This window comes from Chamaea fasciata, unplaced genomic scaffold, assembly GCF_029207755.1.
Source record: "Chamaea fasciata isolate MVZ Bird 193981 ecotype frontalis unplaced genomic scaffold, bChaFas1.0.hap1 SCAF_6, whole genome shotgun sequence".
In the NCBI taxonomy this organism is placed as follows: Eukaryota; Metazoa; Chordata; class Aves; order Passeriformes; family Sylviidae; genus Chamaea; species Chamaea fasciata.
In genome coordinates this window covers 58,114,033-58,132,108 of record NW_027094091.1, presented here as the reverse complement: position 1 = coordinate 58,132,108, position 18,076 = coordinate 58,114,033, and the positions used below count along the sequence as shown (strand labels likewise).

The 18,076-nt window shown below is 40.8% G+C and overlaps 1 protein-coding gene across 8 annotated transcripts in view; it reads right to left on the bottom strand.

Annotated features, from left to right (window-relative positions):
* Positions 1-18,076, bottom strand: part of WDFY3 (WD repeat and FYVE domain containing 3) — a 151,818-nt gene that overhangs the window by 50,893 nt on the left and 82,849 nt on the right. For 6 of the 8 annotated variants that reach the window (XM_066186492.1, XM_066186485.1, XM_066186488.1 and 3 more), the window contains 8 exons: positions 17,467-17,550; positions 12,048-12,225; positions 9,263-9,477; positions 7,990-8,102; positions 6,433-6,664; positions 4,782-4,882; positions 2,657-2,875; positions 366-547 (listed from right to left, as the gene is read on the bottom strand). In XM_066186492.1, coding sequence (XP_066042589.1) covers positions 366-547; positions 2,657-2,875; positions 4,782-4,882; positions 6,433-6,664; positions 7,990-8,102; positions 9,263-9,477; positions 12,048-12,225; positions 17,467-17,550 — 1,324 coding nt within the window. The remainder of the gene's footprint in view (positions 1-365; positions 548-2,656; positions 2,876-4,781; positions 4,883-6,432; positions 6,665-7,989; positions 8,103-9,262; positions 9,478-12,047; positions 12,226-17,466; positions 17,551-18,076) is intronic. The other 2 variants (XM_066186489.1, XM_066186491.1) reach the window with 1 other exon arrangement.

The following is an 18,076-nucleotide window of genomic DNA, read 5'->3' as shown; positions in this document are numbered from 1 at the left end:
CCACACCAGGTTATGCTTTATTCCTTTAAAGCCCACACGTTCCAGATGTCAAATCATGTTTAGATATCTGTTACAGCTTGGGAATATTTTGTGCTCAGTGGATAGGCCCACAGTGCTCTTCACTGCTCTCTGCAGTTTCTTCCATCTAACAATGAGATATTGACCTTTGCAAATAAATGTGGTGTTTGCTTGTTGTTTTTTGTTTTGTTGCTTGGGTTGGTGTTTTTTTCCTAATCTGTTGGGGGCTTTGTTTCTGCACAGGGTGTTGGTGGTTAATTTTGGGGTTTTTTAAAGTTTTTTTTATTGCACAGAGAGAGAGAAATCACTCCAACCAGTAAAAACGAGCATTGAAAGATTTATTTTACCTTAACAGTGTTAACAAGCTGTCCATCGAGGTAGAGTGCAGCTGTGCTGTTCTTCAGCATGCCTTTACTCATGACCAGAAGTAGATGATGCCACTGGCCTTCCACAATGAGGTCACCGCAACGGAAACGGGCACAACAGGGAAGAATTTCATAAAATGATGATTCCTCACTGAAGTCGTCAACTAAAGGAAAAGCACCAGTTAGTGGGCACCAGCAGAAATGTTATAAGAGCTTAAAAATCTCAGGATATATTCAGACTTTTGACAATTGTATTTTACTTCTCACCTTCTCCTCTCCCTTTGAAATTTTAGGTGGAATTACTAGTTGGCTCAAGTTCTTACATTCTCATGCTGCCATGCAAGTCAGAGGAAGATCTTTTGTTGTTTTCCTAAAGAAGTTTCTACAGCAGCAGTCACCAAGAAACAATAGATGTCTCTCCAAACCCACAGAGCTATTTTTCACTTTGCTCACACTGTGGAAAGGATGATACCCATACTCCTAGACTTTTTATTCCCACTTTTGCCTCACAAAAATGACCCTTAGTCTACTTAAAAGCCGTCCCAACAGAAAAAAAAAATCCCCCAAAACACAGGGAATGTTTCAACAGAAACCACAAACTTTTCAGATCCCTGTTCATTCTTTCATATGAAGGAAAAGAAACCAATAATCCTCTTACCACAACAGCTGCCTGCACAGGGAGAAAACTCATGTCTTTAGAAACAGCACAAGTAAAATGTTAAAAGCAGAGTACTTAGAACTAATGTTCAGATATAAAAACAATCTCAAGTTCTTCTTCTCAACCAAACATCTCTGAGCACAACTCTTACTCTCAAGAAGAGCCATTAAATCACTCCATTTATTCTTACAAGAGACTGTTAGCACTGCCAATCCTTATGTTATGCACAGCAATTCCAATCTCAGTTCTTCAGGTCCCTACCTGCTCAGCACTCAACAGTACACCACCAACTATGATTTAGACACAACAGGGTAACACTTGAGTGAAGCAAAGTGTCTTGGTTCAATTAAAAAGGTGTCTTTATACTCAGACACCTTCAGATCTTCTCTGACAAAGCCTTTTCAAATCCAATCTCTTTCAGGGAGTCTGATTATAGGTGCTCACTAAACTAAAAACATATGAACTATAGCTTCAGTGCAGGCTAAAGCAATTAGTGTGAAGATAAACTTCCTTCATTCTCTAAGAATTTGGTCCTCTGAAAAAGAAAGCATTGTCAGTATCTTTGTAACTTAGGAAGTTTAATTCCTCTTTTATATTAAGGGTTTTCAGCTCTCAAGTTTCAGGTTTTGAACCTGACTTCTACTAAGAGAGACTGCTGCAGTCAATGACGTGGATATCTGCTTACAGATTATTTTTTATTTTAATGGTAACAATCCACTTAGCTGTTTGTGGGAGGTTTTTTTAGAACAAGAGTTGTACAAATTCTTTATTAGTGTCCCCTACTCAAAAGTAAAGAACAGAGGCAGGCAGGAACAGGTTTTTAACACCCATTTGAGCTGGTCTGGTGAAGAGCGAAGCCTGAAACAGGCAGAAGGCTGCCCTACTCCTCTCAGCTCCTCCACAGACTCAGTGTGTAACAGTCTGTCAGAATCAACCACTTTTGGAGGCTCTGATGGAGGACAAGGCTGGAGACAGGAAACAGCTCATCCTCAAGCCCCTGAGTGCACTAATAGCTCCCTCTAGGAAATTTACTGGTATCACCAGCTTCACTTTGATTTTCACTACAGCTCCTGAAATTCCTCCTTTGGTCACAGATACTGAATGAAGATACAAACTGTTTCTGAAAACTGACCACAGCAACAAAGCATGAAGTGAATGACTAATTGCCTTCAAAAACCCCTACAGTACTGGGACTATCCAGACTGAAAAAGCCTTCAACCTATTAGTTTACTATTTCCAAACTTCTTCAAAGCAAAGACAGTTAAAATCTGCACCTCAAGAGATGATGTCTAAAATGAATGACGTGAGATAAATCAAAGGCAAAACCTTTCCAAATCAATGATGTAACCATCCCCTGAATACATAATACCTGGGATTTTGGTAAAAACTTTTCTTTTATATACAAACATCAAATCTTCTTTGGAAATTATAAAAGCTCCATAAATTAACGTTTACATTTTGCATTTTTCCATTGTCAAAATCAATCAGGAACTGGTGAAGCAACAACGAAAGTTCCAGCACATGCAGTTCTTCTGGATACTGGGTTAAAAATAAATTTGCTGCTGCACCCCTCTAATACTGTGAGCGTTAGCTGATGACATGGCACAACTCTCACCATAATTCTGAAGCAATTCTTCTTTAGTTGAAACAATCAGCGAGCGGTCTTTTGCCGAGAGGACAATGGCGAGGCAGACATAATGCTGCTCCGAGGAGTTCGCACGGCGCACTACAGTGAGGAGCCTCACAGGATGGTTATTGGGAGGTGTGCTAAAATGTTCAATACAAAACCAAGTCGAGTAGCTTAAGCCAGATGGTGGTGGGAAAAACCTTTCACCTAAAAATAAAAAGAAAGCCCATTACATAGCTGCAGTAGGTAGTACTTAGGACACCTACTTGATCCTGTTACGTTTTTCATATCAGCTCATCTTATACCAGCTGTGTTTTGTCAGATGCTGAAGAAGCCTCTGTTGAGGGAATATCTAATACATACATCGGACTCCACTTAATATCCTAGGATGCTCCCACTAATTCTGTCTTGCTGCATTAAGCCATCACATTAGTTTTTAGACTTAAGAACTTTTTTAACTAAGTGTCCCTGTTCAGTTAATCCCACAGCACACCAGGTTCCTTTAGGGTGAATAACCTACAGCAATACGTAAAAGCGATAGCAAACAATTTAGATGGGGCTTTTGTGATGGTGTGTGCAATTACACCTGTAATAAACGCAGTCAAGGATTCAGCAGAACAAGGTCACAAGTACAGCATTAGAATTCATTCCACATTTCTTATGCTCCAAACAGTACTAGCGCAACTTTTTCCTTAATGCCACCTGGGTTATTATTCATACACCCTGGTTGATTACAATTTAACCTTCTACTTTAAGCTTTGCATTTTAAAGGAATCACACATATATATTTTATGTTGCTTTTCATTGTCTTGGGGGCAACAGAAACACAAACAAAAAAAAGACACAAGAAGTTCTTGATTGTGAGTGCACAGCGCCCAACACCAAATTATCCGTACACAGCTAACCAAGAAGTCTAAGAGAACTAAACATCACGTGCAAAACCATGTTTGTTACTGTGGGAAATACTAAAGGTGAGAAGGCTTCCAGAAAGCTGCGAAAGCAGGCCCCAGAAACAGAAAGAATTTAGAATTAGCTGCAACTGCAAAGCTTGAAAGTAGGAGAAGTTACAATGGTACAGCAAGCAAGGACATGAAACACTAGTTTGAATCTTAGGTTTGGCTAGGATAGATCTTAAGACTGCAGAAAAATATGCTTAGCAAGATAGTAGAAAGTTTTAAGCTTAATAATGGAATATTGTTTATCATTAATAGAAAGCATACAAGCAAGCACTGTTTGAAGCAGGCATACGTGTGCTTTTAGTGATTGGCTAGAACAATTGTCTGTAAGCTTTAGCAATATGCTGTTGGCTAGGAAGTTTTCAAAATGCCCTGTAACAAAGAAATCTTTGACCACAGCTGCCAAGACGTGAGCTATTGCCATCTTTCAATTGTCTAAAGCCCTGTTATGAGGCTGATGCCGCAATAAAGGCTTGAGGAACGTCTTCCAGTGCTCCCATCCTGTTTGTGCAAACCTCCAACAAAAACTGGTACCCCTTGAGGCAGGGGATTTGTTTTAAGACTCCCTCATGGACTGTTTGTAGTCAGTGTTGGAACCCCCAGATAAATAAATTGGACTCTCCTGAAAGAAAGAGCTGCTCCCGCTCATCATGGGCCTCAAACGGAGTAAGGTGAGAAGGATATCTGGGGAACGTTAAGGTTGGACAGTATTTGTCCAAAAAGAAATGGGACATTTTTAACCAGCTTGAGACATTTTTACAAGATAAATCATGTACAGATATCCAGAAAATGAACTGAAAGACTTGCTGACTTGGATGAATACAAACTTTCAATCTAGAAACCCAAAGTCTGTTTAACTTATGATTTCTGGGACCTGGTGAGCTGGAAACTGTATAACGCCCTCTTTGTTAAGAGAGATGAGACTGTCGTTAACTTCTTTAGTGTATACCGGGCATTGCTGGATATCTTTCAACAGATTGAACCTGTAGCCCCTCCGAGGCCCAAGACTGAACCCGTGGCCCCCTCTGGGCCCCAATAGGGCTTTCCAGCTCCCCCTGTGCTCCCCCGTGATTCTCCTCGTGTCACAGAGCAGGCTCCAAATTGCCCTGCTTCCCCTCACCTGATCTTGGCAAAAGCAGTCATGCTGGAGTACTCACCAGTTCCAATTCCGCTCACAACGGCGCCATCAACAAGCCCTGTAGTAACAGCATTGTTCGTAGGTGCATTGTGGGGAGCCAGACTTGGCAAGAACAGGCAGCTGTTAAACACAAGACCAGTGACCACTTACATTGACTTCCATAAACTCCAGTGCGAGTTCAATACAAACAAAACACGGGTTAGGAAAATATACCATCAGCACACATGCTTTGTGACTTTATGTAGTAATGAAAAACAGGAATTAATTCTCAAGGTTGCTCATTGTGAGTCTAAATTATCTCTAGAATAAGAAGATTTGGCAGCGTGTGCCTTTGGTGTGAAGGGACAGAGTTATGCCCATGTGGCTCCACAGCCTAAGATGTTCCCTTATGGGCACCTGCATCTTGCAACAGCCTTCGAGTTGTTCTGAAACTTACAAACAGACCAAATCACCTAAACAGTCAGAATGCTCTGGCAACTGCAGACGACGTTGTTCTGTTCTTAAGAAAGCATGCTCTCACACTAACATCATCTTCCACCAACTTAGCTATGTTTGGTCCTTACAAGAGCCACTGATGCTGGGACACAATGGAAATCAATATAAGGAGAAAAGTTCTTAATTATTTTTTTTTAATTTATTGTAGAAGCCTTCTTAGTTGACTTGCTGAAATTACAAGAAGTCACAGCTGCATTATGTGATTTACTTCTGGACATGTTACCAGCATCCACAAATCTCCTGAAGCAAACACAGTGAAAATTCATTTTGCGAGCCTCTTTTAAGTTCTTAGGTCCAGACAATTTTCTTTTCTCTTATGAAGGATGTAGAACACAGCTTAGAGTAACATTTGTTTAATAAAAAAACAAGTCTGTCCCTGACTGTATTGGACATTAAGGCTAGATGGAAAATGGGAGTTCCATCCTTGCTTTGCAGAGCTGAAAAGAATGTAGAGAGCAGCAGAACTCCCAGGTATTCAGGTTTTTCTATTCCGTTTTTATAACCAAAAAGACCAAACATTTTCCTTTAACAGATGTTGAGAACAGTGTCATGTTTTCATCTTCGGAATAGTTAAATCGTATTACATGATCCTCATAAAGTGCCTCACTCAGCAGGTGTTTAATTAGAGAGAAAAACAACTAAGTGGTGCTAAAAGAGAAAAATGAGCTAAGCATGATATCCAGGCTATGCCTTCAGTTAGTAATACTGGGTTTTTATCAGTTATTTGAACGCATCATAGCTGCCTTGTCTGCTTTATTTGTATTTCTGATTTGCCCACTTACACATTTCCATGTTCTTCAGCAATTTTAAGTGGGTCTCAGAATACCTGTGCCATCCAAATGTCATACATAAATCCCAGCAACCCTTCAAGGGTATGTTGGCATTCCTTTGTTTTAAAAGGGATGTGAAACCCAGAACTGAGAGGGTCCTATCAATGATACATACTTTTTTCACTTTCACACATGGCAAGCAGGCAGTTTTTTATCAAGGTATTAATGAATGAGGAAGTGGAAATTTACGTGACTTGAAGCATTCCTTTCTCCTCTTTAAAGAGTTCATCTGTTCCTTACTTGCAAACAGTCTATTAAAAATTGCAAGCATTCCTTTGGAGAAAATGGAAGTAAACGAGCACTGCACTGTGCCCCACGCTACTCGAGAGCACGGCAGGACCTTACCCGAACCCTTCCAGAGACGTGTCAAACTCGATGAAGGCCGGCGTCACCGATGATCCGTGAAGCCTGATATCGTGGGGGGTTGTCATGGAGACCAAACACTTGACTCTGGTCAGGGGCACTGTGCTCCCTTCTGCTGGCTTGAGCAGGCTCTTGCTGATCCGGTAGTGGCTGTCCTCATGCACACCAAAGACGCCGTCGGGACCCAGACCTTCCATGGAGGTCACCATGCTATCTACAGGAGGAGCCAAGAAACAACACAGCATTGCAAAAGGGAGGCGTTTGCAGGCTGTTTATTTGGACCTTTCAAGTCCAGTGGAATAGCTGGATTGTCAGTCATAGTTCAGCCTCGCAGAAGATAATGAGCTGGGCAGCACTGCTTTGATCATAAAAATGCTCAACCAAGGCAGAAAGATTAGCATCTTGCGCAACACCCCAAGGAAAATTTGTGGTAAAGCCAAGAGGCCCTCCCATTACCTAATGTCAGCACAGTGCCCTTTTTGCAGAGGCTCCTCTTCAGATGCATTCCTGCTACCTGACTTAACAGGCAGGGAAAATTTTCCTTTGTGCTTCGCAGATAAAGTAACTCTGAGCTACAAGTCTCAGAGCTCTTAGTAAGCAGAACAGCTCAGTAAACTTAGCTTAGGCAATTTAACTAACTTGTGGTATTCAGAAGGTAGCTTTGTGTTCCCTTTCCTCGGCTAAAAAGTTTCTAGTCTCACATTTTCAGTGTTTATTTTTCCCAGTGATAATACCCTAATGCAAATATCTATATATATAAATAAATAAAGCACTGGCCAAGAGATAAATTGAATCTCTTCTTCTCCCTTCTTTTAAAATTTACAGAACATGATAATATAACATGAATTAATTTAATTTATTTTGTTCATCACATGAATTAATGCTTAATCAGTATCATCTAAGATACTTTCTAGTTTCTTTTAAATAATTCAAAAATTTCAACAAAGGTATTTTTAACGATATGTTACAGCCAGCGATACAATGACCAAGCTGACACACAGAAATAAACATCTCATACTTTAGAAACTTTTCAACCATTTCTTTGGATTATAATTTACTGAGACTCTACTACATGGATAGCCATTCCCAAGCTCTACAACTCATGGATAATAATAGAAGATTGAGCAGTTATTTTTTTATCTGACACCTTACAAAGGTGTTGATCTGAACCCATGAGAGATACTACACAGATATAATGATTTCTGATGTGGACATGAAAGTAGCTGAGAAAAAATAATTTTACATAACTACAAATACAGGTCCTACTCAAGACTTAAAAACAAACTACTACCATATTTAACAGTTACTGTTCCTAAAATAAAAACCTATAATTACCTTGCTGGATATATATTCAATGTAAGTATTACATTCCCTCTGGTTTTAGAACTTTTCCAGTACAACTGTTTTGATGATTTCACATTCATACAAAGCTGGGGTAAAGTTAAGTTTTTATGTATGCCTAAAAATTTTAAATAGGTATGCCATGGGGGACATAAGTGAAACATTCTTTACACACATTTTTAGCACTTCAGCACTCACTTCTCATTTCTGGTTCAAAACTCAGTGAGCTGGGTTTGTGCACTCGGTACTGTTTCAACAGCTTTTTGTCCCAGGCTCCACAATTCAAAGGATTTCCCAAACGTAAAAATTCCCTAAGAAAGAGAATAAAAAAATTTAGAAGTAATTTTCTCTATTTATTTGCCTATAATGGCACCAAATCTAATAGCACTTTAAAAAAAGACAGTAATTGCTTACAAGAAACATAACTTTTAATTAATAAAATAAACCAATGTATAATTATGATTTATAACTTACTTGATCCATTCAAAACTATTTAATTTTGGAACACATGCTCTCAAAAGTTGACACTACTTTAAACAATCAAGCAATTTTGATAAAGTAATTTATCACAAAATAAAGCAATTTTGATAATTCCCTTCTCTTCATTTAAAATCTTAGCAGGAGGCTGCTGCAGGAGAGCATCAGGACATTCAATGGTGTGTGTTCAGAAAGCTGAAATCTTCTGGAGAGGCAGATCCTAGGCTAAAGTAAGCGACCTCAGCTTTGTCTTACTAGCGTGTCCTATTTGGTTGGGGGAACCATTTCACAGCTATCAACACCTGTACCTTTAGATAATTATGGTATCTCTCTACAGAACTACCCAGGCAATCAGTGTGTACACTTAGGGAAGCTTAGGTCCCTGTAATGTGACTACCAGCAAGAGGGCTCCTTGCAGAATCCCTTCTGACACAACTCCACATCACTGAAGGGAACCGAGCAGCTGTCCTGGCTGCAGGTCAGCCAGCCAGTGATCCATAGGAGATAATACAATTAAATTCCCTCTTACAGCTGAGAGCACAGAATCCCAGGACGGTTTGGGTTGGAAGGAACCTTTAAAGGTCATCTGGTCTAAGCCCTCTGCAGTGGGCTGGTACGGCTTTCACTTACACTAGGTGGTTCAAAGCCCTGTCTAACCTGACCTTGAACAATTCCAGTGATGGGTCATGCACAGCTTCTCTGGACAATCTCTTCCAGTGTCTCATCTCCTTCACCGTAAAAAATGTCTACCTCACGTCTAATTTAAATCCAGCCTCTTGCAGTTTAAAACCTGTGGCACTGGTCCTGTCACTACAGGCCCTAGTAAAAAGTCTGTAAAGAGACAATCTATTTGATGAGAAATAAAATGGGATATCATGCTATCACTATCACATCAGGTCACTAAGGCTCTCTACCACTGCCAGCCATTTACAGTGAGCCAGGGACAGTGCAGGCTGCAGGGCTTAGACCAACTGAGCTTCAGGGCTATCCTGACCTCAACACCATAGGCTGCAGAGCCTGGGAAGCCAGCCTTTCAAACATTCTTTGGAGTGGTGGATGTAAGGAGTGGTCCTCATCTGCCAGAGCAGCGCTGCATCTTTGCAGAAGTCGTGCATGGAGCCCAGCTTCACACATGACTTGCTGGTTTCTCTCTGTATGCACCAGAGATTGTAGGATGTTGGCCACTGCCAGCTGGAGATCCAGTGCATGCTGAAAAAGAGAACAGCACAGGGCTTGAGAAAGTGCAAACTGAGGCGGTAAATAGAAGCAAGGCTTTATATACAGTAATAGAAAAGAAACTACCATTAGCAATAAATACAGAAAATTAACCGTATTTAAATATATGTGCATGCACTTGTGTGTTTTTGGGGGGGCGTGTGTACATGCGCCTTGTGAAGAAACAGTCTGTACAAAAAAGGGTAATTAGTTTGACAAAGGATTACCAGAACTATGGTCAAGAAAAATAATTCAGGCAAGAATGGTTAAACTAAGCTCTACTTTTCACCAGCAAAGAGAGGCAGCTTAGAGAGAACTAAGAACTTTTATTTTTCTGATTATTAAGCTATTCCTAGTAACTTAACATAATCCTTTAGGTTGGAAAAAAACCTTTAGGATCACTGAGTTGCATTCTTACCCCAGCATGGCCTAGCCCACCACTAAACCATGTCCCCCAAGTGTCATATCTACATGTGTTTTAAAGACTTCCAGGCCTGGTGACTCAAACAGTGCCCTGGGCAGCCCATTCAAGTGCTTTTGGTGAAGATGTTTTTCCTAATATCCAACCTAAACTTCCTCTGGCACAACTTGATGACATTTCCTCTCACCCTCTCACTTGTTTGACATGTTGAGACTGCCCCTGCCCTTGCTACAACCTCCTTTCAGGTAGTTTTAGAGAGAAATAAGGAACCTCCTGGAGCTTCCTTTTCTCCAGGCTGAACACCCTCAGCTTCCTCAGTTGCTCCTCACAGAATTTGTGCTCCAAACCCTTCCTCAGCTCCTCTGCCTTTCTCTGGACATGCTGCAGCACCTCAACCTCTTTCTTGCAGTGAGGGGCCCAGAACTGGATACAGGACTTGGGGTGCAGCCTCAGCAGCACCGAGAACAGGGGGACAATCAATCCCTGCCCTGCTGGCCACACTACTGCTGATCCAGGCCAGGATGCCATTGGCCTTCTTGGCCACCTGGGCACAGCTGGCTCATACTGTAGACCGGCACCCCCAGGTCTTTTCCAGCCACTCTTTCCCCAGCCTGTAGCACTGCCTGGGGATGTTGTGACCCTAGGGCAGGGCTCAGCACTTGGCTTTGTTGAACCTCTCACAATTGCCCTCAGCCCATCAATCCGGCCTGTCCACATCCCTCTGCAGGGTCTTCCTGCCCTCCAGCAGATCAACACTCAGGCTGAACTTGGTGCCATCCACAAGCTGACTGAGGGTGTACTTGATTCCCTCATCCAGATCAATACAGATACCAAACAGAACTGGCCCAGTTCTGAGCCGTGGGGAACACCATTTGTGACCATCTGCTGGATGGGTGTAACTCTATTCACCACCACTCTGGGCTCGGCCACCCAGCCAGTTTTTAACCAAGCAATGAGTCTACCCATTCAAGCCATGAGCAGCCAGTTTCTCCAGAAGAATGCAGTGGGAAACAGTGTCAAAAGCTTTACTAACGGGCAGGTAAACAACATCCAGAGCCTCATCAACCAAGAGTGTCACCTAGTCACAGGAGACCAGGTTAGTTAAGCAGCACCTGCCTTTCCTAAAGCCATGCTGGCTGAGCCTGATTTCACAACTGTTCTGCTGCAGCACAGGATGTGTAATGATCTACTCCATAGCCTTCCCCAGCACCGGGGCCAGACTGAGAGGGCCTGTGGTTCCCCTCATCTTCCTGGCCAGTCCTGTAGAGGAGCATCACATTGACTAATCTCCAGTCAGCTGTAATCTTCCTGATTAGCCAGGACTGCTGGTAAATAACGGAAAGTGGCTCCGTGAGCACTTCCACCAGCTCCCTCAGCACCCTTGGGCAGATCCCATCAGCCCCATAGATTTGTGAGTGTTTATGTGGTGTGTCAGATTGCTATCTACTTCCTCTCGGATTATATGTGCTTCATTCCACTACCCACCACCACAACCTCTACAAAACTCAAGACATATGCAACTTAATTGTCAAATTTATGTCGTGAGGACAGAAAATGACCACACTCATCACCAGCAGAGACCAAGAAAGAGGGATCTAGTAATTCTTCCAAGCTTTTGGAACTCTTTTGTTTTTTTTAATAAAAAGTATTATTCAGGGAAGACATCTCAAACAAAAAATACATAAGCAACCTCCAAAAACGTCCAACAAATCCTTCACGTACGAAGTACCAGCAGACATTTTGGGCTGGCAATTGTACAAAGCAGTTACAACTTTGGAACTAGAACATATTCCAGCTACTTCAAACAGTTTGTATAGCCTGAGCTATGATGTTCAGTGCTGTATCCTCCTCATACTATGCATTAATACCTGATACATGAGGGAAAACACATATTAATCACAGTGCTCGGAAACTTATCTGATAGCCACTTCAGACCTTTCTTTATAGAGATAAACAAAAGAAAGCCTATAAAATAAAGCAATTCCTGTCAGACCACTACGCTACCAGTTATTCCACTCAACCTGTGAAATATATTAGTTTTTCAGCACAAAATCAGAGGACATCATCAGCTTTCCTATTTCCCACAGCCATCCTTTTCCCCAGCCACTCTCAAAGCTTCAGACCACACATTTTTTTCCCCTACCTCTGGGTGTGTAGCTGATCCAACAGAGGCCAGAAGATCCAGCATTGCAAGCATAGCACCAGGGTGAATAATGACTGCATCAGAGCTTTGTATGGACGTGGGTCCTGTTTGGAGTTTCACATCAGCTATGTTTTTCTGAGGGCAAACAGGAGGTGTTGAAACAGAATGATATGCGTGCCTGCAGGACAGAAAACATCCCATGGTTACAACACCCAGCTATTATGAGCTCTGCATTTTTCAAACAGCTGTAAAATTGTACTGGCCTATAGATGTTACTCCCCTTTCCTTTCTCTTCCCTCAGTTAGACAGAACAAGTGTTCCTCTTCTCAAACCTGTTGGGCATGTTTCCCTAAAGACAGACTGGAGAGGTTTCAGTTTCTCAACTATTCTTGAACCTGGAAGTGTCTTCCCCAGGTTCTATGTGGTTTGAAGAACTGGAGTTTGTTTTTATTGCCTCTTTCTTTTTATTCTAGTTGCAGTGGCAGCAACTGCGGTGAGCAACCTACCACTGCTCCTGTTCTCTGGATATGTGTCTCCCCATTTGCTTTTCATAAACAAATGATTATGAAATGTGCTATCACAAAACTCTCAGCAATCTCTAATCAGCCTAGGGGAATGGAAGGGTGGTCTCTGTGTTTACTCATGCCAGCAATCTGTAAGTTCTTAATCCTCCCATGACTGCTATGACAATTTGGTTTTACACTATGATGCTCTAGTCTGATCTAGGGAAAAGAGGATTTGACACACTGACTTAGAAGCAACCACTTGTCCTGAGAAATGCAGACATGTTCTTCATTGAAACTCTTGGAGATAGCAGCTTGATGCCACTCTTCTTTCAGCAAGGGTTTCAACACACAAACAGCATGAGCAGCTTACTGAACATATGCTTTCAAGATGGTCCTTTAGAAGCAAAAGTGAGATCAAGACTCATGCTCACCACAAAAGAAGAAAACCAAAACACACAAGAAACCCCCACAAGAAAAAACCCCACAAACCCAGAAAAACCCCAACCCAAATCACCCATAGCCCACAGTATTTATCATATATGCTTATTTATTAGAAGAAATAGAACAAACTCTGGGTAAGAATTGTTTTTGACCATCGCATATTGCCTTTTGTTTTACAACTGAATACAGCAAAACAAAAAGGGTTTCTTCTTATCAAATCAATTGAAAGAGATGTCTCCTCCCTTCTGTGTTCTCAGTGACAGAAATTTACTCAAACCCTGATCCTAACACAAGTTAAGACTCAGAGACTCGCTGTGCCTCACTTTTTAGACACTTCCAACAAGGCAATCTCTTTCTCCTGGGAAAAACAGGACAGAGATGGGAGATGAAGAAAGCTGCAAACACAATTCTGCCCTAAACAAGCCACCAAGCCTAATCCCCTAGCAAGAAACACATCTGTGGGGGAAGGCTGAGACTTCAGATTATTCAGCCTAAGACAACAGGAAGCACAGCACAATCTTCTTGTGCTGGCTGGAAAACGGGTTCAATAAATAATGCTCCAATAAAAAGACTCCTACTGAAAAGCTTTATGGCAGATCAGCAAAAACTTGGCACCTGAACAACCCAAGAGTACTGTTCTAAAGAGAGTTTTTAAGAAAAATTAGATTACTGATGCTTTACTCACTCAGCTAATGCTTACAGGAAACAGAAAATAATACGGCAATTCTACTGAAACCAACCGCTAAAAAAAGATGTCCCTAAATGAATTTTTCTAGTGTTTTTTTACAAACCCTTTAGCCATTAATTTTCGAAACTTCTCTGTCAGCCCCACCACTTATGGAAACATCTAACAGGCAAGGAAGGCTTCACTGTTTCTTTTAAAAATAAATGGAATTAAGAACAGTGTAACAACTGCTAATACCATCACAGAGAGATGTTATCTCAAGCCTCAGCCCTGAGTTACTGCAGAGATTGAAATGCAGGCAGTTGTTTCTCATGCATCCTAAAAGCACTGCTCTTCATCTGAAGGAGAAAACCGCAGCCTCTTTCCAATGTCACCTTGAGCATCTCAATGCAAGTTTTACAGGATGCAAATAAAAAACCTAAATATCCGTTTATATTCAAGAATTCTCTTCAGGCTACTGAAATTCCATTCCTTAAGACATTCTTCCCACTTTTAAGTACAAATTTTACTTTTCACCACACTGATCGACATTATAACGTTCATCTTGTTAGGTAAATTGTGAGGTTATAACATGGTAGTACATGGAGAGCATAACAAAAACATTGCCCAGTGCGAGTCACAAACACAAATGTGATCTTGGTCTCAAAACACCTGAACTGCAACATTCCATACAACTGAAAAGATAATACTGTCCAGACTGTTAGCAGCCTAAGGAAAAATTATCTTCTTAAAGCAGATATTATTGAAAATTTTTTCACATAATTTTAAAATTAGTTTTTCCATATGAGGAGTACTTCTATCAATTCAACAGGGGAAAAAAAAACCAGTTTGCAAAGATATCTCTACACGGAAAAAAGAAAACAGATCTTACAAAATCCTTCCAAAATATTAATTAAATGTTGTAGTTCTCTGGATCAGGGTAGAACTTGCAATAAATTAATTTAGCCACGCTTCTACATTCTTATATGACTCCTTTAAGGAAGAAGAAAAGAAGCAGATAATGGAATAAGGCAGTGTACACAAGATGACATGTATCTATCTGTATGTCTAATCTGTCTAATTTAATAAAAAAATATAACTGAAGGAAAAATAATTAATTAATATAACTTTAGTTAAATAATTAGCTACAATTCTTGATGAAAATTACAACAGCATTTTGATCCAGAAAGAAAGAAGTTAGATTTACTGTAGATAAACCCTCTGCATACCGTTCCCCAAGAGTGATCACCATCCAAACTTTTTAAAAACAGTGGCTAAAAATACTGCAAAGTCAAAGCTACATTCTATTTATTCTCTAGTTTACCCTGTCAGAACCAAAATAGCCAAAAAAAAAAAAAAACAAAACCGAGAATGCTGATTTCTGCCAAAATTTACAACAATCAAAGAGTTGAAAAAGCTGGAGTTCTTGATTCAAATTACACAGGTGTGGAAGAACAATGCATTCCAGGTAACAGTGAGGACTGCTTCCACAAAGGAGAACGCTTGGAGGGCAGCACTCTGCAGGGAAATACAGCTTTGAGAAGTGACAGACACGTCTGAGAGAGAATATTAGCATATCAGTGCCTCCAAAACTGTTCTAGACTGTGTGAGAAACCAGAACTGCACTATTTTTGTTTATAGGAACTATTTGTGTGCACAGTGTCTGCTTGCTCTTTTAGCCAAACAACAGAGAGCTATTTCTCAGGCATCGGTCTTACAAGTCAAAAAGCAGAAAACCAGGCCACAACACCAAGGGAGAACCCAGGGATGCAAAGCAAAGGAGAGATAAAACAATAAGAGAAGAGCAAACACTTCTCTGGGAAGAGTCAACTTCGACAGAATCTGACGTATCTGACATTTAGGAGGAGAAAAAAAATACTATTGGACTACAAACCCCAAGCTGCTTATTTTTGAAAGCAGAAAGATCACAGCTATTGGCACTGAATTCACGAGGAATGACAAACATGATGCTGTGAGAAAGCAGACAGCTGTTCAAACAGACTTTTTGGAAAGCCTAGTTCTATTTTTTTACTTAAAACATGCTTTTCAGAAAGGATCTGAAAGTCACCCAGGCAAGCATGATCATTCTTTCTGTCCACTTTTACTTACGCAACTTGTTTCAACCCAAAGGCCGTTTTTGTTTGTGAAGATGCGTTTCAAAGGCACTTAACCCCATGAAGTACCTACATCACTGTACTGGAGCTTACCTGAATTGCTGAAAGCACCTCACAGGGATAATGACTTTTTAAAACAACCTAATCTTCACCTTGGGTTTTCAAGCAACTGCTTGAATTTTCAGTAGTACAAAAAACCTGAGGGAAGCCTAACATTTCTCTTCATATGCAGCTATATTTATATTTTAATTTCCAGATGGGTATCTGGCACTCTTGTTCATCACACCCTGCAATCAGCCTGTGTTTGACAGGCCCTGCTTGTGTTCTGATGCAAGCCTTTGCATATCTGGGTGTTTGAGTAATTCAGTGAACCTGAGCAGCCCTGCCAGCTACACCTGTGAGTACAGCAAAATGTAGCAAAGGGATGGGCAATCTGCAACACCAGAGCTTAATGCAGGGCTGAAGCTGTAAAGAGCCTCCACAGGAAACAGTGTTTTCTTACATGATTCTTCAGAGTAAATGACAGGGAAAAGACTTTGGCAGCTAAGGTTTTTCTCTGTAAACTATAACATTTGTTCTTAAATGCTTCAGTGTTAAAAAGGAAAGGTAATGACAGTCCAAGAGGTTCTGGGTTACTGGGAAGGTGCCTTTGTCCAAGCCACTCCCTGTAGAACACCCAGGTACGACTTGTATAACACCACTCAGTAAAAAGGTTTTCTTTACTAACCTGCTTTAATATAAACATTCCTTTCAAATCAGTTTCCAAAAGCATCTTTGATTGTTTTCCTTTGCACAATATTTACATTCCAACCATGAAGCTTGATGGCATATCTTAAGCAGTATACCACTCAAGAATGATCGTATTTTCTACACGTGGCACCTGTATCTCAGATAAGCCTGTGTCTTTAAAATGCCTTTTTAGCTTTCAAAAGCAAGTCTCTGTCTAACCTGCATCTGTAGATAGTGAAGGGCTGCTCCTTCCCCTGGGGAATCTAGGAAAAAAAAAATTTGGCATTCCCACAAGCCTGTAAGTAACACCGTTCAGACAGTAACCTTCATTTAAAAAAAAAAAAATTAAAATCTACCAGACACATTAAGATGCATAAGAAAAGACTGTAGCTTGGGATTGAAAGTGGGTGCTTGGATTTCTGAATCGAGCCATTTGTGCTTGCTTTTCCAACCTTTTAATTCTGGGTGTCTCTACATCATTTGGCAGTCAAGTACTGACAGGTTCATTCTTTATGTTTTATTCTCTGCAATTACTAACAAATGAGCACCTTTACAAGCCATTCACCTTCCACCAAAAGTAAGCTTTCTTGAAAAATCAGTGAGGAAAAAAGAAATCCTGCTGTATTCATTGATCTACTAGCATAGTTTGAATGTCTTTGAACTGCTCCTGAGTGTGTCATATCTATCTCCCTTAGATCATTTCTCATACTAGGCTTTATTTGGTTTTTAAACACGAGCCTTATTTTAAGTGCTATGGGAATCTGGAGATGTCTCTAATCTCATTACTGCCTAGGACTCACTATGAAACATGCCTTTACATTTTTTTATCCAGTAAACACACAAGTGAAAATGCACTTCTCAGAACAGCAACTTAAGAGAAACATCCCTCCCCCCAAAACTAGGAAACACAACAGCGAGAGAGAAAAATCGTAAACGAGATCAGCTTCTCTTTGAAAGGTCGGTACCTTTTCCTGGACAAAGCTGGCGTACCCCAAGGAGAGGGGAGAGAAGTCTCATTTGTCAGGCAAGGAGGGATCTGTTCTGCACGACTACAGACAAAACAGACAGGGGTAGGACAGAGAGGTTAGAGAAGAAACCAGAGGCCATAAGCTTGTTAGTTTTACAAAAGCACCAATAAAATCGTTACTCGGATCCATCCTTCCCAAACAACATGGATGACAAAGGACAAACGGAACGACAGCCTCAGGTGAACACACAGACATGCAAAGTGTGCACAGGTCTTGTGGTGTGACTCTGCACTGCTTGTTCATTGCTCCGCTGAGATTTACTGATACCAGCAAAGCAGAACATCCTTCAATGTTCGACAGCAGAAATTCAGAGGAGAAAGTAAAGCTTCAGTAAATTAGATACAACCAACAGAGGGAAGAGGTAAAGTCAATGTAAATGCAATAATGAATGATGAACAGAAACTTTAAAGAAGGAAAAATCACTGAAAATAACAGCCATAAAAAAAAGTAACTCAGTGTGGTACCTCATACAACAACACCATGGGATTTACTTACCCCATAGTTTCCTCATTCTCTACTGTTAGCCAGTGTCAACTTCTACAGTACG